Raw genomic sequence first — 23224 nt, 5'->3', positions numbered from 1 at the left:
CCTTGACTTACTCTCTTTGGGAGATTTAAAGGAAACTGAATCAGCTGGGGAAAACTAATACCATCACAGTTTTGCTCTTGAAGTGAAACTCCTGTTTTCAATCCAGCCCAAGCCCCTAGTGAGACAAAAGAAGTATTAAATATACTGTAGTACGAACTGGAGACTCACATCAATAGCATCTCTCTCAAATATCCGCAACTGCAAGAAGAGCTCCAGCTTTATTTTGCGCTCCTGGAAGAGTTCCTCCATTTGGGACTGGGCCTCGTCCAGTTGTTGAAGGACTGTCTCAATGTGATTGATGGAGCTGTTATGAGGGGTCTTGTTGCTTGAGATGGCTGAATCCCTATAAAACGCAGCAAACATGCATATAACAACAGAATCTGATACATAAGCATGTGCCCAGGGGCCAATCACTTCGGTCTTTGGTAACACATGCCAGAAATTATGTTCTTTCCCCAAGGCATTGCTTTGGGCTGGCAATATTGAGTACACAAACTGCCTTATAATTAACCATTAACTAAGCTGCATTCTTCTTTACCAAGAATTAGGCTGGAATTATAGGTTAAAAGGAACATGGGCTCAGACTAGACCAATGTGAAACCCTCTCTTTCTGTAGAGAGTAGCAAATATGTGCTGTGGTATATTCCTTGCCTCTCCCAGCGATGAGGGGGAAAGGGACAGAAAAGCTCTTAACCTGAAAAGTGGAGTCTAGACAGAAAGGAAGAGGACTTAATGTAGAGTTGGCATTTCCACAGAAGGCCACATCCTACCTCAGCTGCTGTATTAGATCCTCGCCTTCCTTGATAACATTCACTGTAACTTGCAGAGTAGTCTGCTGCTGCTGTCCAAACCTTTTGATCAGCTCCTGCACAGCCTCCACAGACTCAGCATAGACATCATCCAGCAATTCTTTCTGCAGCTCTTCCAGCCATGTCCAGAGCTGCAAGACAGAAAATAGTTATCTAAGGAAACTGTCAGATTAGGTTCTTCTCTCCTTCTGTACTTTCAAGAAAACGGGTTATGATATGCAAATAATAGTTGCTCAGCAGGCATACAGTTCTGGCAAAGTTTGTGTAACGCTCTCGTTAAAATCTCAGCTCCCATTTCCCCCATGTGCATCATAAGGACAACAAACATGGCCTTATCTTACAGTGTTGTTATACTACAGTATATCATAACTCTACCCTGTGTCTTCAGGTTTAGAGGCATGTATCACTAGGTTCTGAGGACCTGCAGGAAGGAAGGAAAAGATTGCTGTCATCAAAACCTACTTGCAAGCTTCCTATAGGCAGGCCAAGGTAGGAAACAGGATGATAGATTGCATGTACCTGTGAACTTGTCCTGCAGGGCTCTTCTTAAATTCTAGCTAAATAAAATGGTAGCTAGAGGATTCTCTGAATCCTCTAAGGCATTAAATAAATGTGTGTTGCTATTTAATTATATTAAACCTATTATACAGCTGACTATTTAAGTTTCTTGATGGTTTGCAATAGGACAGAAAATGAAAGTTTAAACTAGAGATTCAAAATAATGAAAAACATTAAAATAAACAATTAAAAGCTTGTTTTCAAAAAGGTCTGTCTTTACATCTGTATGAATGCCAAGAAAGAAATTAGGCCACAGCTCAGCAGTAGGCATTCCAAAGAATGGGGGCAGTTACAGAGAGAGTCAATCTTGAAGACACTGTGAGACAAGTCCTTGACAATTGTAGATAAACTTCCTCAGATGATCTCCATAAGCAGACAGAAGCAGGTAGAAAGAGTTTACAAGTAACCTTGGCCCAGCTGTATAGGTCTTTAAAAGCAATTAACTGGCTCCTGAATTTTGTACCAAATAAGGTTGCTAGACTAGACACAAAAGGACCCGCTGTACACGTTACAGTTGTCAAACTTTGACGGTTACCAGTGTCTCTATCACAGATTCAAGTTTAAAGGCTTCAGTTAGCTTATCAATTGAAGATGAGAGAAAAGACCTGCCAACCTCAGCTCAGAGACCATCTCTGTTAGCTCAATCGGGGGCAGGAACTACATTAACAAAATACCCATTTTTTTGTTCCATCTACCTCCCCAAGCCATGTCTCCATTTTACAAGCCATTACATGGTAGCACCTACATGGGAAAAAACAAAAGAAAACCTCTCACTACTGAATGAGTTAATACTACCACATATAGTTCTGAATCACTATCTGAATTTTTATGCTACTTGATCAGGACAGAAGTCTTTCCTGCTGCTTGGTTGCTAGAAAACAGTAGCTCCAGGATTCCTCTCCCAGAGAGCTAGAGCACTGACTGCAATTTCATTAAAAATAATAAAAGTAGAAAGCAATTCTCTGTATTCTCTAACACACACACACACATATACAGAGAGGAATAAATTAATATATAAATAAACCCAGGTTTTAAGAATCAGTTCCTTCCAAAATGACTTGAGACTATAAAGCAACACAAAACAAAACACTTTTTGGTCCATGACTTATGATACTTAGGCTAACCGCCAATGATTCTACAAGCTTAGGTAGAATTCTTCTCCAGCACTGCTTTACAAGATTCCTTAACAAGAGATAATATAGACTGTACCTGAGATCTAGTACATGCGAAGCAGGTAATCCTCCTTTCAGCTATGAGCTTTATATTTACCTGGATCATTAATCTGCATGATGATCAGTGTCATTGGCTGGCTGAAAGCTAGTAAATTGGAACTCCATCCAAGCAAAGTGGAAGTTGCTAGTGTGTTTGGTGTACCAAGTGAAAATGTATTTATTCTGTTCTAATCGGGCACTGCATTCACCCTGAAGGATCAAATATGAATTTTGCTCATGTTCTTGGATCTATAATTGTCACCTGAAATATAAGTGGCCTTGGTGGCCAGGACTACATTTTATCATTTCAGGCTGATATAACAAGTACAACATTTTCTATGCCATGGAAGTCTGTCACTATACCCCCTTATTCTGGTGATCAAATCACAGTAATGTGATCTATGCAGGACTTCCTTTGAAAGTTGTTCAGAAACTTCCATTAGTCCAAGATGAAGCTACAGGGTTACCAACTGGGAGCTCCCATAGTTCAGTGACTAGAAGGATTTTCTCAGCTGTGTCTCCCTGTCTATCCCGAGAGACTTATCTGGTTCAGATTGCTGTATTGCAACACCAGAGACAGTTGCCTGTGCATTTTAGTGCTTAGATCCCTGGCTTTTGAAATAATTTAAAAACCTTTTTTTTAAATGTTATATTTTATTTCCTATAGACTTTGAGTTATTGCATATTTACCTTGTGTTCAGATTACCCGGAGAATGTTTGTTACTGGGTAGAGTAATTCTTTTAATAAATATAATGCCGTAGCATCATTAGGAAATTTTAAGGAATAAAACTCTTATCTCAGAGCACCTTTTATCTGCATGGAAGTCTCTTCCATTCTTTATTCAGCATCGTGCTGAGACAAGCAGGTTTAAATATAGCTTCCAGAGAGCAGGCACACTGTTGGTGCTGAATCATTAAACGAAGTGTTTAGATTGCCCAAACTACAATGTGAGCAAATACTATAGATCTACATGGCATGGTACCAGGTTACCTGAGGGACCGCCTCATCCCCTTAACATCGACCCATCCCACCTGGTCATGCAGAGAGGGCATGCTACGAACCCTGTCAGTGAGGGAATTCCACCTGGTCGGGTCCAGGAGGTGGGCCTTCTCTGCAGTAGCACCTGCCCTCTGGAACATTCTGCCCCTGGAGATGAGGCAGGCCCCTTTGCTCCTGGCCTTCCGGAAGAACTTGGAAACCTTGTTCTGCCACCTTGCTTGGGGTGGGTGGTGGGTGGCTAGTACCATAGATCTTTCCCCAACGAATAAGACCTTCACCACTTGGATTTTATAATTATTTTATATTTATTTATTGGTTTATTATATTGTAATTTATATGTTTTAATTCTGATTTTATTGTAAACCGCCCAGAGTCCCCTTTTGGGGGAGATGGGCAGTGATAGAAATTTGAAAAATAAATAAATAAATAAATAAATAAAATACTCTCTAATGTGCTCTTAATATATCAGTCACTTTTCTGGATTATACCAAGCATATATCTAGTCAAGTCTTTCCCAATCTCTTCTTGTTTCAGCCAACACTCTTCAACTACATCAGCCCCCAACAACATGGCCAATTGGGTATTATTCCTGAATTTTATGGGTCCTTGGTTTTTCCCCATTATTTTAGATGCCCTAAGTCTACTGGTGAAGATAGGGAGGCTTTGCAGGCATTGGATTGTCTGTTCTTAGTTTATACCTTAGTGAGGTGTGAAATTATCCCGAGTTTTATTCAACAAACCATGGTGTATAGAAATCATGGTTTAAAACAATATGTGTACCCAGGTTTTATCTATATACTACTAAGACTCTTGTATGTTTGATTCTTTGTAATCTTTAATTGGACGAAACGGTATGTCATAGGCCAACAATTTTTGAACCAAGGTATCTCAAATGGGCTAACTTACAGAATGCATCCAAAATCCAGGACCCATAACTTCCGTGGAATAGAAATTTGGCAAATTTTATAAAACATTTTATGACATAATACAAAATGTCATAAAACATTTCCTGTGGTCAACTCCTGATGTTCGACTGTGCTATGTAGTTCAACATTAGCTACTTTCAAGGCAGATCCATCTCTCTCTGAATCTTTAAGAACTTTTCCAGTACATTAGAAGCTCTGCCATTGTTGAAGGCATTGAGGAGTCTTGTAAGGAAATATTTCTGAAAGGATGACCCAACGGGTCACAGGTTGTCTAGTAACATCTAACAATGACTAAAACAGCAACATTTAACTGTTACTGAAAGGTAATGAATGTGAATCAGTATCTTAGCCAGCCAAAACCAGATTGTCTATCTTCTAGTTAAAAGCTGCAGAGTAATTGCATAACTATTCTAATTCATATGTAGTAGATTACAGTTGTGGTGTTTGCTGGGAGCACTAATAGAATCTCAGCTGAACTTCTCTTGTGCAGTATGTTTCTTTAGGCAACTTTTCTGTGCCTTTCCTCTGTTATTATTTGAACTATTATTTTCTAGTTTTAAGCTTGATGTGTTATTTCCATTATGACCAATGGCTAAAACAAGAAACTAACAATTTAAGCAATATGCTCAGAAAAGCTTTATGTAACAATTTAATGTTTCAACATATGACAGTTCAGACCTGATAGTGAAGCTGAATAGAAGTGTGTACCTAAAGTGACCTATGTTTCTCTTTACATAATTTGTGAAGAAAAATAACAGCATCTGCTATTCAACTTTACATCACCTTTGAGTATGGAAGCCCCATTTAGTTTTCATGATTAATTGTGAGCAATGGGGTTAATTTGTATGAAGTTGCTGAATGTTTTCTTGATGTCATTTAAGCTGTAATCGTTTTCTGAGACAGTGTCAGCTCATCATGTGAAAAAAACTCTAATGTATCCCAAAAACATTGTCAATCAAATCAGTATATTACTCTCTCTTTCATGCATGCACGTGCACACACACACAGGCAATACAAGCAAATAGTAAAGTTGTATTAAGTTTCTGTAACAATGACTCTTTCTCAGAAACTTCATACTTTATTCCTCAACTAAGGAATAGGAGGTCTCTTTTTTTTTCATTCTAGTCTAGATTTTCAGAGCTCACTGTAGAAAAACACAAGCATGAAGACCAAGAAAGTAGCTGACATATTCTCTAAAAATTAAATCTGAAACAAGTATTTTGACATTTAATTTTTACAAGCCACTGAGAAGTGTTTTGTTAAACACCAGGCATAAATGTTTAGGCACTACATCTCATGGGTTCATCGTCCTCATACAAATACCCATACTTCCATAAATAGTTGACAGGGCTGATCTGTTCCTGCTTTTGGCACAGCTAGACAAACACCTGGGCCAACTCTCATTCCAGTTTTTCCCACCAGGGAAAGGGGAGTTATTTAAATGCACATTTGTATAGCTGACAGTTAGAAAGTTATGTGTGCAGACACTTGCAGACATTAGTCAAAGCACTTTTTGAACAAAAAAATAACAGCTTTGAATTACTCAGTGAATGATGCTAAATTGCCCTCTGGGATATAGCCTACAGTTTCTGCCATTAATTCCTGCACTGAGGTTTCCACCTAAGTAACTGTTGCTATAAACAGTCTCCTAACTACTTGACTTATGCTGTGAGATTTATCATTTTACCCAGGTTCAAGACAGAACCAGAATGCTCAGCGAGTATTAACATCCTCTTTCTATATCTGAATTTTGGTACTGGAAAACTAGGTTAACCATTATCAAGAACCAAATAGTGGCGCCTACGGCTGAGAATACTGGAAGGCAAGCTACATCCTAATTTAGATCTGATTGTTGCCAAGGTCACATGCATTTAATCCTATCAAGTGCTATGTTTTCCAGTAATTCAATATTGTGAAGTCTACCTGCTTACAACATATCTCTGCATTGTTTAGCATCATGGCTAAGTTTGGTATGGCTAAAGTATTTCAGGAGTAGGCAAAATTGACTGACAGCCATATTCAGTCTTGTGTGCTGTAATGAGGCCTGGAGTCAGAAAGTGGACATCGGCAGGAAAAAAGGAAGTAAGTCCAAAAGAAGAAAGTGGTGTAAAAGCTGATAGGACAGTATGCCTTCATATAGGCTTCTGCCTGCACTGTTCAATATTTTTATTTTTTTAAAATATGGATATACATACATTCAATCAGCTTGCCATTAAGTGTAGCACTGTAACAGACGTGCACTTTGAAATACTTCATTCCTGAAGTTTAACATAATGTAAAACTCAAACATAAGTTTTCAGCCCATAGCTTCTCAGATATTGTTCATTTGTGAACCTTTCTCCAGTTCTAATCCTTTCAGATAACTAGAGATCATTTTTAAAGAGACTGCGCCCAAATTCAGTGATGATGCAGTGGTAAATGAGGCAGCTACTCAAAATCTGAGGAGGATGCATCAACATAAAAGGAAATTAAGCAGTAAGAATATCAAATACTGAACTACTACCCAATACTATACTTTATAAACATTACCTCTAGCATACGCAGAGCATAATACATAATGGATTTTGACAGGTAGCTTCCTTAATTATCTGAAAGATTTACATTGGGTTTTCCATATTATCCTCAATATAACATTGTGGATGAACTTAGGCTGAAACAGGTCCCAGACAGAACTTTATGAACTTCATGAATGAACAATACATTAGACTCACAAGATATTTCTGAGCCAAATTCGATACTATCTCTTATTATCACCCTCTCTCCAAGAAGTTATGAACAGCACTCTCATGGACTTATTAATGTTAATTTATCTTTCTACAATTTCTAAAGAGCATACTTTTCTCTTCAAAGAGAAGTATCTGAAAAAAGCCAGGCATGAAACCAATACATCCCTGCTGACTTCCCCAATTTATGAATCATTTAATTGTATCTGGTATTAAAGCTTCTACTCTCATTTTTGCTCTTAAATGTCTACTCAAGTGCTACTTTTTAAATGTTTGGTTTAAGATCCTTTCCTTCTGCTATTACAAATAGCTGGTGATCTTTCTGGCTGCAGTTGGTTGCAAGTACTTTCAAAATTGAAGCATAATCTACATCTTTGAACAGGTACTCACTATAACAGTGCCAAGTTCCAGCAGTCCTTGCAGTGTCCATTTCCTGATCTAGTCTACCTCGAAGGAGTGACACTAATTTACAATTTAACTCCATTGAATCTACTGTTCTCTCTCTGTCTTTCTTTCTTGCACACATTCACAAACTCCCATGAACACATTTAAAACCACTGCTTTAAACTCTGATTCTCACCTCAGATTCCTAGCATACAAGACACACTGACTCAAAATCCCTTACTCTGAAACTCTTTCAATCACATACCCAAAACACAGACAGACAGCCCCCTCTCTGCTTCATGTTTTTCACTGGATCATCTTGCTCGTTTTCTTAAGGCTACCACAAAAAGCTGAGTGATCGCAACATGGCAGCAAAATGCTAGTTTTTTGTAACTCATTGGCTGCCATTTATTGTTTATCTGGCTTTTTGCAGCCCAGATCTAATAGCCCTAGGCCTTTCTAATCTCTCCTATTGTTCTGCATCCCTGCAATTCCAAACCTTGTTGGGCTGTACCACTTTTTTTTACTCCCACTGTAAAATACTTCATTATTCCCCTGGTTGTCCTACTGCTATCACCAAGCTAACCTGCTCACTAGTATTTCTGGAAACACTTCAAAGCAATACCAAAGGCCTCCAATCATTGACTCACTTTCCAAAAATGCCTCTGGATATGATGGGGGTTGAGAGGTATTCTGGAACCATGGCAACTGGTGGTTAAAGACGAGCACACCTAGTTGCCTGAGGAAAAAATATTTTTAAACAATAAAGGAAAACAAATCACAAGGATCAGCGGGCTCTTCATGTGAAATTAACATCACAGGTAACACCCTGCCAACCTATCTTGACTTCAAAACGTTTTACCCATAATATAAAGCAACACCAAAACCAAAAAAGTGTAAGATTTATTTATCTGAAGAATTTTCTTCTCTTCCTCAGCCTAAAGAACTCCCAGAGCATCTCAGAGATGAATAAAAAGCAATCTAACTCTTGATTTCAGATTTATAAAAACAAAAACAAAACCTGTGATACGATACAAAAGAAAAGAGGGAAGAGGGAGAGGAAAACACAAACTGGGCAACCACTTGAACAATTAAAAACTGGAAGCATCCACTGTATTTTGTTACATACTTTCCATTTATTTCTTCCTCACCTTTGGCAATGGGTGATGATGGACTTGCCTTCTGTTGCCTCCTGCCTTCGCCTATCAAAGTCAGCTGAATATTCCTATTAAGCCAACAGCTGAGCAAACCATTTTGTGAAGATAACTTCCAGTTACTCATGAATAGTATAGCTATCCTTTAGAGCTCCTTCACTTTATACTAGAAACAAATCCAGTAATACCACATAAGAAGAAAATTCTGACTGAGAGCCAAACTTACCATTTATGTGTTACATTAATAATGAAGTTAAGTATAATGATAGACAGGAAGTTGCTTTGTAATGGGGTAACAGCTTAAAGTGCTGGAGGGGGCATTTTCAATTTTGAAAATGGCCTATTTGCAACCTAGCAATACAAGAGGAATAGGAACACTGATTTTGAAAGGGAAGCTATTTTTTTTCTTCTTCATTAAATACGTTAAATACAGAACAATAAAACCTCTCTCTTAAAAGAAGAAGTATTCCATCTATTGCTGGAACAAAGAGTTAGAGTAATTAATTCTCCATACTCTTGTATGCATTCTCATTATGATACTTTTTTTAGTAATCAGTGGAAACAGTGGCATTTTCTCACATTTAAAAAGGAATGTAATAACCCCCTCCCACTTTATTTTGACACTTTTTGTTTGCTTTTTATTTTATTTTAAAGAAAACTTTTTTGGGAAGACTTTCCCAGTATTTTTCACTCTGAGAACAATTTTGTAGCTGAGTTCTTTTAACGCTTTATGCAGCCACTGGGTATGAAATCTCCAATGTGGTAGCCAGGGCACCCATGTTATTTTCTGCTGGATTCCCCATCTCATCTTTCAAAAATCATTTTAATTAATTTTTTTAAAAAGGGGGGGATTCAGCATGACAAAAGGCAAGGCAAGAGTCTCCAGCATCATCTTTATTTTCAGGAATGGCCTCTGAGCCACATACATTTTCTTAAAAAATGGCTTCAGCCCAATGCATTCTTTAGAATGATGGTCCCCCATCAAAGAACAAAGTTAAGCAGAGATAGTAAATAGCATCCAGTAGGAGGGAGAGGAGACAGCAATAGGTAACATTCTGGTAAATGTGTGATTTGTGCTTTTTATGTCTTCCATAGCTACCACTGGGGAAAGGGAAAGCTTACCAGCTGCCATTTTGTAAGAATGCCTACTATATGCTCTCAAAATACCAAATTTGTCCACCAGCCAACAATGATTGAGGACCTCCTCTGATAGCACTTGAACTAGCCTGGTTAAATGTGTCAATGAGTAACTTTATGGAAAGGTTTCAGAGTATAGCTTTGGGGAAGCATTTAAACTGAAAGAGCACATACACACTAAACCCTGAATAATACTGAAATTTACATTAACCACCTTGAGTTGGACCAGTCTCTCTCTCTGATCACTAATTCTTTTAATTACTACCATAAAATGATCACTTGCCCCTTCACAGAACACTAATTTATTATTCAAATTCAAATTATTCAAATTAATCTCTCTAGGTGCAGAGCACCTAGTTGGTTTGAGCAGCTACCTGGCTTCCAGGGCCTAATGCTGATATTTACCTTGCTCACCTGCATTTTTACTTATGTTGTAGCACTTCAAGCAGGGCCAGAATCTACCCTACAGTGCTCTCAACCTAGCAGCATTCTGAGGTATTGGAGGAAATTAAGAGAGTGGCTAATGAACCAGATAACCAATGCTGTTTGAAAGGCTGCCTTGCATAAGGCAAACCATCTAAAGCCCATTATCAGGAAAGGGGACCCAGGAGATGTCACATTGTTAAGGATCTGTTGAAATACCAGCTCTGCTTTAAGCTTATATTTGAGTTTCTGGATGTGCACCTGCAAAAATCCTGATGTTACTTATTGTTTTGCTCACCTCTTTAACGTGGGTATGAAAAGATACAGACATGTCCAATAAGATTTTGCGCTGCTCCACCCGCCGAACAAAATCTTGTATCCGGTCTTCCAGCTGATGGGCTGCTTGATAAATCTCTTCAGGGTCACACTCTCCTGTCTGGGCTAGCTGTTCAGCTGCTTCTAGCAATTTGTCTGCATTGGTATATGTGTTCTACAGAAACCGCAAGAGAATAAGAGTTGTAGAAGGGATTCTACAAATGTTTATAAACACCTACAAACAATTCCCAAACCCCATTTTGTAGCCACTAAAGTCCTTCAAGACTGCACTACTAAAATCTAGCAGCACATTGCTGAACTACAGAGGCATGATTTCCCATCAAGTTTTGGTGGCAAATGGAAGAAACCATGTGTGCTAAGCTTCCAGTAGGTTTCATCTTCCTCTGAAAGATCCAAGGAACAGGCTAAAAATCCTGGGTTCTCTGGTGACATCACCACCCTATCATTTGCAGACCCATGACTGTCAAAGAAGCACATGCCCATGGTTTAACATACTACAGTTAAAGGAGAACACTTGCAAGTCTGTCAGTTGCCTTCATATTCACAGCTGACTTTGATAAATGCTTTTAAAATTACCTTATGCTACTTGGTTTATGTACAAAAACTGAAAGGAATATCATGCACAGACCCTTGAGTCAAGGAAGAATGGTGTGATAAAATAAATGTATTAAATTATTCAACAAAATAATGAATAACAATAAAATAACATACAGCTATTTCATATCACTTTGTTGTTTATTCGTTTAGTCACTTCCGACTCTTCGTGACTTCATGGATCAGCCCACGCCAGAGCTTCCTGTCGGTCGTCACCACCCCCAGGTCCCCCAAGGATGAATCCATCACCTCTAGAATATCATCTATCCATCTTGCCCTTGGTTGGCCCCTCTTCCTTTTGCCTTCCACTCTCCCTAGCATCAGCATCTTCTCCAGGGTGTCCTGTCCTCTCATTATGTGGCCAAAGTATTTCAGTTTCATATCGCTAGGGATCACAGGTTTTTTCAATGGAGTCTATTTAAATCCTCAGCAGTCACTTATCAACTGAACGAAACCCAGTAATATGATGTATCCATGTGACCCAGCCAGTATCAGAAGGGATCTTTATTATTAATTGACATGAACACAATATTGCTAGGGGAAAGAGGAGGGTAGAATGCTGGCTGGGGAATTCTGCAAGTTGAATTCCACACACCTTAAAGTTGCCAAGTTTAAAAACACTACTTTAAGTTGTTTCAGAACTTGTTCTTAAGTAATCAAGGTTATCACTGCTTTTTTCATCTCCTGACTTTGAAAAATCAACTGGGCTCAGCTCCTATAAACATCCACAACCTAATTTTACAGGAACTAGAAGTTGTCTTGCCACTATCATACTGCTTTATTCCTTTGGCTACAAAATGTCATAGTCTCAGAAGGATACTGGAATGATACAAATATTATGATAAATAGACACATTTGCTGGGAGACACCCCTGTATTTTTTTTATCTTTGCATACGTGCCTTGCATCCACAATCAAGCAGATAGGTTTTTAGCAAGTTAGATATTATCAGGTTACCAAAAATTATCTTTGAAAACTACCACAGTATTACATATTTCACAGTAAAACAAATAAGCTTCCTCATCACACTTGCAAACAAGAAATCATTCCCCTCACAGGCTAAACAAATAATAAGAACTCAGGGTAGCTTGAGTACGATGCACAGCTACACATCATACTCTGTCAAGGTTCTCTGACATCTTCATATGCAACTGAAGTCACAGAACAGGGAGAGCATAAGATGAGAAAGATCTCCGATAAGCTACCATGCTCCTACTTATTTGTAGTGGTGTACAAAAGAAATTCCATTCTGAAACATTTTAAATTTGTAATGTTTTGCACATCTCTACATATTTGGCCATCATGTGCTCTGGAGAAAGAAAATAAAGTGCTCGATAATTCAAGATTAAGGGTCGTATGAGCAATCTATGTTCTAGAGTTAGCAAGCTGCCTAGTAGCTCATTTCTTAAAATATACACCCTTCCAGGACGTATAGGGAGTTTTAAGAACAGCAGCTGACAGCAATAGAGGCCACCGTATTTCAAGGTGGCTGCATACTATTATAGTTCAGGCAATGACGGAGATATACATATAGGCACAGACACATAGATATTAGTATAGGTATAGTATATAGTACAGTTTTAGTGATAAGTTTGTTAAGGGTTGTGTGTAATAAAAGCCTCCCAGGAAACACAGGGGACGTAACAATACTCTGTGTTGTTGGTCTATACCATTTTCCAAGAGGGCCCCCACACAGGGAGCCAAGGCTAGGTGACCCCGCTTTTCTTTGGTGTGCTCCTGATTTGAAATGCCCCCCCCCCATCAGACTCACCCCTTCTTGCTAGTTTTCAGGAAGTTATTGAAAACTGAATTATTTTGGAGGGCATATTCTTGACTGACTACATGGCACCATTCTTATTATTTTTATTTACTTTTATTTTTCTTGTCCTTTATGTTGGTTTTTTTATGGTGGATGTTTTAACCATTATTGTACTATATACCTTGTAAGCTGCTGAGAGTAGATTGACTGTGGCAGGGTACAAGTTCAACAAACAAACAAATGCACTACATAAATGTTCTTGGCAGAAAGAAATGTAAAACAATTAAATGGTTCCATCAGTGCAAGCTTTAAAGGATTACTTTAGAAGAGATTTTATATATTGTTTAGTTAGTTTGGCTTCTGGATACACCATCTCTCTATTTATTGCATATATATGGCCATTTACTATATTTATCCAATGGGCAGAAGCCTTAAGTTTAACATGCCACCGCCCACTCAAAAGAAAAATTAAACAGAAAAAAGTTACATACATGGACAAAATCCTTTGTGATAACCAGTTTCTCCTCTTCATCAATATTGCCAGTTCTAGCTGGAACCAATACTAGAGATTCTCCTTGCCCCAATAAATGAGTAACAAACATATATGCGTGTCAGGATGAAAAAAATACATTTGTTACTGTATTAATAACTGCTAATTAAAAGTAACCACCTGTAAAATAAGTTACCCCTTTTGTAAATGTAATTGATTCTCTCATCTAAATATATTTAAGATTTTTACTCACACACACAACCGCCTACATACACATGTTCCATCAGAAATAGCAAAGAGGGAGGAGGATGAGACAAAATGGAAATGGTGTGAGGGAATGGGGTAGCTTCACAAAAGGGAAGGAAGGAGATTAGGGGAAAGAAAACTGGATGGAGAGAAGGAATGGGGGAAGAGACAACTATACAAGAAAAGAAAAAGAAGAATTAAAATACACCAGAGCAGCATCTTTCCCAAACAACTGCAGATCTTTCAAGCTGCAGTGTTTATAACCAGTTCTATCTCCTTGTTGTTTGTTTCAAAGTCTACTGTTTTCTTTCATTCTTATCATTTTTGAAGCCAAGACATTTTGCAAATGAATGCCAAGAATGGTATCAATGAAGAGCCCTACCTGTGCCACTTCTTCAAAGTCTTCGTGGCGCTTCTGCAGTGCTCTGGCTCGATGCAAGGATTTCCCGACTCCTGTATGTTTGCTAAGGAAAGCTTCTCCATGGTTTTCGATCCAGTCCAGCACCTGCAAGAAAGATCACTGTTAAGGAGACCTAACTGTATACTTATAAGGTTCTTCCTGCTGTTGTGGAACATCATAAGATAAATCAACTGAAGCCATCATTCATTATTTTCCTAATATTTAGTCTTCCCTCTAAGGTTCTACTAAATCATGCAATATAGATATTTCAGAGATAGACAAATTCAAATGTCAGTGGAAGCCCAGCAATTATTAACATTCTTACTCCATATGAATCCGAGCTTAGGATTCATATACACATAATAACATCCACTACCTGGAGAGCATTTTTCTCTTGTATTGTTACAAGTCCAGTTGTTCAAACACTCAGACTGGTGGCAATTTCTCTCACCAAAGTTTGCAATGATAAAAAGCAAGTTCCCCAATTTAATGCTGAGTTTGTAAACTAAGCAATCAAATTATCTCCTATGAGGATATGTGGCCTGCTAATAGAAAAAACACCCTTTTGAAATCAGCCAAAGTCCATCTACTCCTGCTATCATTCTCACAGACAGTGACCATTCAGAAAATTTTGGAAATCTACTTAAATAAGACATGACAATTATCCTAAGAAAAAGCACTCCCCCATCTAAAATACCGATACACAGAGTTGCCTCTAAGTTTTACACTGCTTTAAGAGATTAATTTCCCATGCCACTACTCCAAATGAATGTGCATGTAAGAATACCATCAGTATTCTGCAAACCACAAATTCCATGTCCTATCTGCAAAACTCCTTGGCAAACAGATTCATATAGAAGATTCCCTGAAGACATGATGTTTGAAAACCACTGAACTGAAATGCAATTTTATCCTGACCCAAGGAACTGCCCCTTCATGCTTAACTATAAAATGCAAGATTTTAATTGAACCATCTGGCAAGAATTTCTTTCCATTCACTTTCTTTCCATTCAAGTCCCAGCATTTTTACTAATCAGAACCTATTCAGTAACTAAACATTCTGGGAACTGAAGCCAACATATACATCCCTATACTATTGCAATTAAGGCACTAACTAAAACAAGATCTTCCCTATTATACAAATTCTCTACAGATGCATCATACCAGCAAAAGCATTTATGCAACTAAAGAGTTTTCTTCCTTATATATGAAGCTAATTCAGGTCTGTACAAGGAATGTTTTTGAGAATGGCATGTCCTGTACAAGCCAACCGTCACCCTGTCTGCACAGGGAACCCTTATTTATCAAGCATCTGCTTAAATTACTCTGAGATATTATACTCCCTCTTCTAACTCTAATATTCATTATACCACAGTCTACCCCAACCAAGTACTGCCCCAAATATTACAAAATAAAAAATATTACAAGAAATGCTTATGTCTTATGCTGAATCTGACTACTGGTCCCCTTAGTTTAATCTTGATTATTTGGGCTAGCAATAGCTCTCCAAGTTCTCAGAACCACTGTTTGATATCCTGCATAACCACAGAAGACCGCAAAGAAGAAAGGAAACCATGTCTTTATCATAATGTCATCAACTCTGTAAAGAATCTTTATGCCTCTACTTTAGTCTTATTCCAAGGAAGTACTTAGCCAACAAATCAACAAAATGAACCAATTTTCTTTCATCATTCTTACATTTTGTAATTACGGAGTCTATGAACCTAAAGCAACATCCAAAAACCTTGTTAAAACAATAAATCTAATTCAGGCATTACACTATTATGGCTGATTGTAATTTAGAATGCGAACTATAATTTGAGTTTCCAAGCATGCACTAAGACCATTATTTAGAGCTACTCACCACTTTAATTTTCATTCCAACTCCACTCTCATAATAAGGAAGTTTTCAGAAGCACAGCATCAACCATATTCTTATTTTGTTTGTTACAGCTGTTGTTGTTTATTCGTTTAGTCGCTTCGGACTCTTCATGACCTCATGGACCAGCCCACGCCAGAGCTTCCTTTCGGTCGTCAACACCCCCAGCTCCCCCAGGGACGAGTTCGTCACCTCTAGAATATCATCCATCCACCTTGCCCTTGGTCGGCCCCTCTTCCTTTTGCCCTCCACTCTCCCCAGCATCAGCATCTTCTCCAGGGTGTCCTGTCTTCTCATTATGTGGCCAAAGTATTTCAGTTTTGCCTTTAATATCATTCCCTCAAGTGAGCAGTCCAGCTTTATTTCCTGGAGGATGGACTGGTTTGATCTTCTTGCAGTCCAAGGCACTCTCAGAATTTTCCTCCAACACCACAGTTCAAAAGCATCGATCTTCCTTCTCTCACCCTTCCTTATGGTCCAGCTCTCGCAGCCGTATGTTACTACGGGGAACACCATTGCTTTAACTATGCGGACCGTTGTTGTCAGTGTGATGTCTCTGCTCTTAACTATTTTATTGAGATTTGTCATTGCTCTTCTCCCAAGGATTAAGCATCTTCTGATTTCCTGACTGCAGTCAGCATCTGCAGTAATCTTCGCACCTAGGAATACAAAGTCTTTCACTGCCTCTACATTTTCTCCCTCTATTTGCCAGTTATCAGTCAAGCTGGTTGCCATAATCTTGGTTTTTTTGAGGTTTAGCTGCAAGCCAGCTCTTGCACTTTCTTCTTTCACCTTCATCATAAGGCTCCTCAGTTCCTCTTCGCTTTCAGCCATCAAAGTGGTATCATCTGCATATCTGAGATTGTTAATGTTTCTTCCAGAGATTTTAACTCCAGCCTTGGATTCCTCAAGCCCAGCATGTCGCATGATGTGTTCTGCGTACAAGTTGAATAGGTAGGGTGAGAGTATACAGCCCTGCCGTACTCCTTTCCCAATCTTAAACCAGTCCGTTGTTCCGTGGTCTGTTCTTACTGTTGCTACTTGGTCGTTATACAGATTCTTCAGGAGGCAGACAAGATGACTTGGTATCCCCATACCGCTAAGAACTTGCCACAATTTGTTATGGTCCACACAGTCAAAGGCTTTAGAAGAGTCAATAAAACAGAAATAGATGTTTTTCTGAAACTCCCTGGCTTTTTCCATTATCCAGCGGATATTGGCAATTTGGTCCCTAGTTCCTCTGCCTTTTCTAAACCCAGCTTGTACATCTGGCAATTCTCGCTCCATGAATTGCTGAAGTCTACCTTGCAGGATCTTGAGCATTACCTTACTGGCATGTGAAATGAGTGCCACTGTTCGATAGTTTGAACATTCTTTAGCGTTTCCCTTTTTTGGTATGGGGATATAAGTTGATCTTTTCCAATCTGATGGCCATTCTTGTGTTTTCCAAATTTGCTGGCATATAGCATGCATTACCTTGACAGCATCATCTTGCAAGATTTTGAACAGTTCAGCTGGGATGCCGTCGTCTCCTGCTGCCTTGTTATTAGCAATGCTTCTTAAGGCCCACTCAACCTCACTCTTCAGGATGTCTGGCTCTAGCTCACTGACCACACCGTCAAAGCTATCCCCGATATTGTTATCCTAGGTCTTCTGTATATTCGTGCCACCTTTTCTTGATCTCTTCTTCTTCTGTTAGGTCCTTGCCATCTTTGTTTTTGATCATACCCATTTTGGCCTGGAATTTACCTCTAATGTTTCTAATTTTCTGGAAGAGGTCTCTTGTCCTTCCTATTCTATTGTCTTCTTCCACTTCCGCACATTGCTTGTTTAAAAATAATTCCTTATCTCTTCTGGCTAACCTCTGGAATTTTGCATTTAATTGGGCATATCTCCCCCTATCACTGTTGCCTTTTGCTTTCCTTCTTTCTTGGGCTACTTCTAGTGTCTCAGCAGACAGCCACTTTGCCTTCTTGGTTTTCTCTTTCTTTGGGATGTATTTTGTTGCCGCCTCTTGGACAATGTTGCGGACTTCTGTCCATAGTTCTTCTGGGACCCTATCTACTAAGTCCAGTCCCTTAAATCGATTCTTCACCTCCACTGCATATTCCTTAGGAATATTAGTGAGCTCATATCTAGCTGATCTGTGGGTCTTCCCTAATCTCTTTAGTCTGATCCTAAATTGTGCAAGAAGAAGTTCGTGATCTGAACTACAGTCCGCTCCAGGTCTTGTTTTTACCGACTTTATAGATGTCCGCCACCTTTGGCTGCAAAGAATGTAGTCAATCTGGTTTTGGTGTTGTCCATCTGGTGAAGTCCATGTATAAAGCCGTCTCTTAGGTTGTTGGAAGAGAGTGTTTGTTATGCACATTGAGTTGTCTTGGCAAAATTCTATCAGCCTATGTCCTGCTTCGTTTTGTTCACCCAGGCCATGCTTACCTGTAATTCCAGGTGTCATTTGACTGCCCACCTTAGCATTCCAGTCTCCCGTGATGAAAATAACATCTCTTTTAGGCGTGTTGTCCAGTAGGTGCTGCAGATCCTCATAGAACTGCTCTACTTCAGCTTCTTCAGCATCTGTGGTTGGGGCGTATATTTGGATCACTGTGATGTTAGGTGGCTTGCCCTGAATTCAAATTGAGATCATTCTACCGTTTTTTGGATTGTATCCAAGCACTGCTTTAGCCACTTTACTATTAATTATGAAGGCTACTCCATTTCTTCTGTGGTCCTCTTGTCCACAGTAGTAGATCTGGTGGTCATTTGATGCGAAGTGGCCCATTCCAGTCCATTTCAGTTCACTGACGCCCAAAATGTCTATCTTTAATCTTGACATCTCACCAATAACCACATGCAATTCGCCCTGGCTCATAGATCTTACATTCCAGGTTCCAATGGTGTGTTGATCCTTAGAACATCGGATTCGCCGTTCACCACCAGCACCGTCGGCCGCTAGCTGTCCTTTCGGCTTTGAGCTAGCTGCGTCATCACGTCTGGGGCTAGTTGAACTCATCCTCTGTTACAGCTGTATCCTACCTTTTCTCTACAAACTCAAGGCATCTTACATCAGATCTCTGTTCCTTTCTCCCATAACAATAGATAGAGATATTGAGAAGAGAAACTGGCATGAAAGAAAATGAATGGCCCAGTGAGCCAGCGAATTCCCATGGCTTGAGGAAGAACCTGAACCTGAGTCTATGTGGTGACAGTCCAACAGTTGCATTACAACAGAGAGGATAAGCTACTCTTTGATCCTGCTACTATTATGTGCACAAGCTTACCTACCCCTCCCACACTCAAAGGAGGAAAAAAACAAACTTCTGTCCAAGATTTCAAATGAAGTTTCTTCACTCTGCATATTATACTTAAAGGCTAGCATAAGAGAGAGGGCAAAGACATTTTTTTTTAATGTGCAAGGAATCTATCATTCATGTGAATCACAAACTGTTCACCGGCCAGCTTGGGATAGTAGCTTCTCCACGGTTGGAAACGAGACCGTGAGTTCTGGTCCTTCCTTAGACATGAAAGCCAGCTGGCTAACTTTGGGCCAGTCACTCTCTCTCAGCCTAGCCCACCACACAGTGCTGTTGCTGGAGGGAAAATAGGAGGTGAGAGATTAGGCATGTAAACTGCTTTGAGTTGACAAAAAATAAAAGCAGGCTGGATGGATGGACAATCCACCAAGAGACTGGGTATTTTTTCTCTTATGAGACAGCTGTCTGATTTGGCCTTTTCAGGTTATTTTATCACTTACGAAAACCCAGACAAAGCCTGAATTATTTCTGCAAAGCCTTTTTTATTTAAGATGACTTTGGGGAGCAAGAATAATTTAGAATATGCAGGTTTAGTAATTTTGAAATACTGTACATTTGGCAAATGAGATATTGCTAGCCCTTACAGTCTCAGACCACAGGGATTAAGCGCCCCCGCTTCAGATTATCTTCAACAAATCTTTCTTCATTTGAACACTGGGAAGTGTTAGAATTCAGAATGACTTCCTTCTCCAGGTATATGCATGGGATTGAAATGAAAGCAGACAGTGACAAGACTTTACACCAGTGACACTTTTGCTCAAACAGGTGCTACTCATCTATGCAATAAAACAATATGCCAGAAGTTCTACTTTACAAAAGTAAAACCTACTGTATCTTTAGACAGAAATTAGACATCATCGCAGATTAAATTTGGGAAGTAGGTACCAACAGAAGGCTTCTGGAGTTGCCTGATAAGCATGGAGATCTCACTTTACATTTCTTTAAGACATCAGGAAAGTTCACTTGCTTTAAAAAGGTTGTGGTTAATTTAAGGGCACAATATACTAGTCACATTACTGAGGGCTGGTTGGGCAGTTATGGGCTATGGTCCTACTGGAGAACTTTCCCTTTCAGTTTCAGGTCCTCCCACAACTAAGGAAGTGGTGCTACAATAATTTGTGAGATCTTGGCAGTGACTACAGCACTGTCCCAGAGGCTACTGGAGTGCCTATGAGTGAATTTGAGTCAGAGGGATACGCTAGAACTGCTGCTGGTGTGCTCGACTACTCTGCTGCCCAAAATAAGCCCTCCAGGAGTTCCTCAGCCTCATTTCCAGGTTGCTGCTGGAGCCACTGAAGACCTCAGAGCTTGGGGACATCAGTCTCCATGCCCTGGAAATGGGAGGTGGACTGGCTGGGGAATTCATGGCCTCCAATGGTAAAGATAGAACCAAAATTACATACAACTGGTCTAACTCACAAAGGTGGGCACATGCTGGAGTTGGTATATACTTCAGAGCAGATGAGATGTGATTTGGAAACAGAGGGTGTTGTTATCTGTCTTTTGCTGCACTCAAATCACTTTCTGATCAAGTTGTGGATTGTTAGTTTCTCACCCCTCCATAAGGACAAAGGTCTATTAAGATGGTTTGCCCCAGACACCTGATGGCTTTTGCTTCTTTTCTGAAGGCACATGGGGATTTTTGGGTGACTTGCCAGATAGTTCAGTTTTGGATCTGGCAGCGGGAGCTGATTACAGCTCTGGATAAGATTATTCCTATTGAGGCCCCTTTCCACTTGCCAATCTCAGGCAGCTCACTCATTTACCAAGGACCTTTGGGAGCTGAAGTGAATAAAAAGACTCCCAGAGTGATGATGGCATAAGATAAAAAGTGAACATGACTGAGCAGTGGTACAAACTCAGGTCTGGGCTTATACCAGGGTTTCTCAACCAGGGTTCCCTGGAACTCTAGGGTTCTGTGAGAGGTCACTAGGGGTTCCCTGGGAAATCACGACTTATTTAAAAAAATATTTCAAATTCAGGCAACTTCACATTAAAGAGGTAAGTTTCATTCTTTATTTTTAGTTTAAGAACACTATTAATGCATATATACAGGCCTACGCATGAAACGAATATAATAATTTTGTAACTTCTGGCTTGTATTTGAGCCTGAATGTACAGGGGTTCCACGAGGCCTGAAAAATATTTCAAGGGTTCCTCCAGGATCAAAAGGTTGAGAAAGGCTGGCTTATACACTGGTAACAGGAACAGCCAAGTGTTTGCTCTCCACTCTTATTGTGTCTCCAGACTCCTGCCCAGCTGCTTGTTTAAAGTGACCCAGTTCTCTTATGGAGGGTGAGAGGAGTGAGATAACAGCAGGCTGCATAGATGTTTTCTGCAGATTTCTTTGTGGGTAAATTCACTTGTATTTCCCAAGGTTTGGATATCAACTGGGTAGAGCCATTGGCTATAAATGGAATGATACCTGGCAACGTTATGTAGGATTCTTTCAAGGTTGTGCAACCCAAGAAAGAGAAAAGGGTGTATGAGCTCCAGACAGACCCATCTCCCATCTGGCTCCCAAAACCAACCATTTCAGGTCTTAATTGGAGGAGCCAGTTCTACATATAATAGGAGGACTTTAGTTCCTTATTAGCTCCTAGTTAGTTTAGCTGAACCTGATGGAAGTGGGAACTAACATGCTGATTATATGGTTTCTACTGCTTTTATCTTTTATTTAGCAGACAAATAGGTCCTGTCCATGCTGACACCTTACTATTCCTATTACTTTATTATGAAAATTGTGCTCTTCCCCCTTGTTGTTTTTGGGGTTTATTCCTTTGTCTAAACTTGGGGTGTCCAACTAGGCTTTGGAAATCAACTGATTCCCCAAAAAGAGCTCTTCTTCAACTCTTCAGTAGTTTCCTCTATTTGAAAGTCTCTGGCCACCATTCTCTGGAGTACATCAAAAACACACAGGCAAAGGCATATATCTGATTTACTTTGGGTGGCAAGAACTTAATATTTGTAGATGCATTGAAGGTCTCAGGGTGGGTGGGATCCCACTAGCAATAAGAAGAGGGGTGGCATTTCAAGGAGAGAGTTTTTGAGGTAATTCTCATTCAGACTCTATAGGAAACTCTCATTTCAATTTTCAGCAATCATGATCAGATAGGATTTTAGGTTGTACTGGGCCCTGGAACTGCCAGTTGCCCAGCAGCAATCTACTCGTGTAGCCAGTACTACAGTGCCACCCTCCCTTTGTAAGCATTTCTATACAGAATCCCCAATACCAGGAGATATGCACTGACCTGTTGTACATCCTGTTGAAAGACACAGAGCTGAAGCCGTTGATGTAAGCGGACTTTTCGATGTTGCCAAATGTTCTCCAATTGCCTCTGGTGATGCAACACTTCATGAATAACATCTAAGACATGGTGTACTGCCTTGGAGTAGTTGGCTGAAGCTGTTAGGGAATCTGAGCTACCAGGTGTCAAAGGTCGTTGCAGTTTGTCAAGCAGTGATTTCCCATCCTGACTCACCTGTTCAGCAAAATAAGAATGAAGGTGCTTACGTACTGGCTGAGCAGTTCTACAATATGGGATTATAACATTACTTTTCCTAATCGGATATATCTTAAGTCATGAATGGAAAAGCATGTTGGAATTTATTTTGGATGAAATCAAACAAGCACTGCACAAGAAGGGATTCAAGTTTTTATTTCAGCCACTCCCCCCTGCACAAGATGTCCTATTTCTAGAAATCTTCTAAGTTAAAAGACTTTGTTGGAAAGGTTAGAGAGGGGTAAAAGAGGCAAAAAAGTTAAGTGAAAATGGGAGGCCTTAGTTATCCTGGTCACACGTGCGGTGCTAAACTCTTATAGACCCAAATCTCAGTCTATAACAGCAAGCACCATTAAAACCCCAAGCCTGTTAAAATGCA

At 39.6% G+C, this 23224-nt stretch overlaps 1 protein-coding gene across 1 annotated transcript in view; it reads right to left on the bottom strand.

The window, feature by feature from the left end:
- The window catches only part of TRIO (trio Rho guanine nucleotide exchange factor), a 268321-nt gene that overhangs the window by 143111 nt on the left and 101986 nt on the right, over positions 1–23224 (bottom strand). The window contains exons 9-13 of the mRNA XM_063298754.1: positions 22594–22824; positions 14132–14254; positions 10624–10815; positions 771–940; positions 169–343 (exon numbers count right to left, since the gene is read on the bottom strand). Coding sequence (XP_063154824.1) covers positions 169–343; positions 771–940; positions 10624–10815; positions 14132–14254; positions 22594–22824 — 891 coding nt within the window. The remainder of the gene's footprint in view (positions 1–168; positions 344–770; positions 941–10623; positions 10816–14131; positions 14255–22593; positions 22825–23224) is intronic.

The sequence above is a fragment of the Candoia aspera genome, chromosome 3, assembly GCF_035149785.1.
Source record: "Candoia aspera isolate rCanAsp1 chromosome 3, rCanAsp1.hap2, whole genome shotgun sequence".
Taxonomy (NCBI): Eukaryota; Metazoa; Chordata; class Lepidosauria; order Squamata; family Boidae; genus Candoia; species Candoia aspera.
The sequence above is the reverse complement of the archived record's forward strand: the minus strand, read 5'-3'. Positions and strand labels throughout refer to the sequence as shown.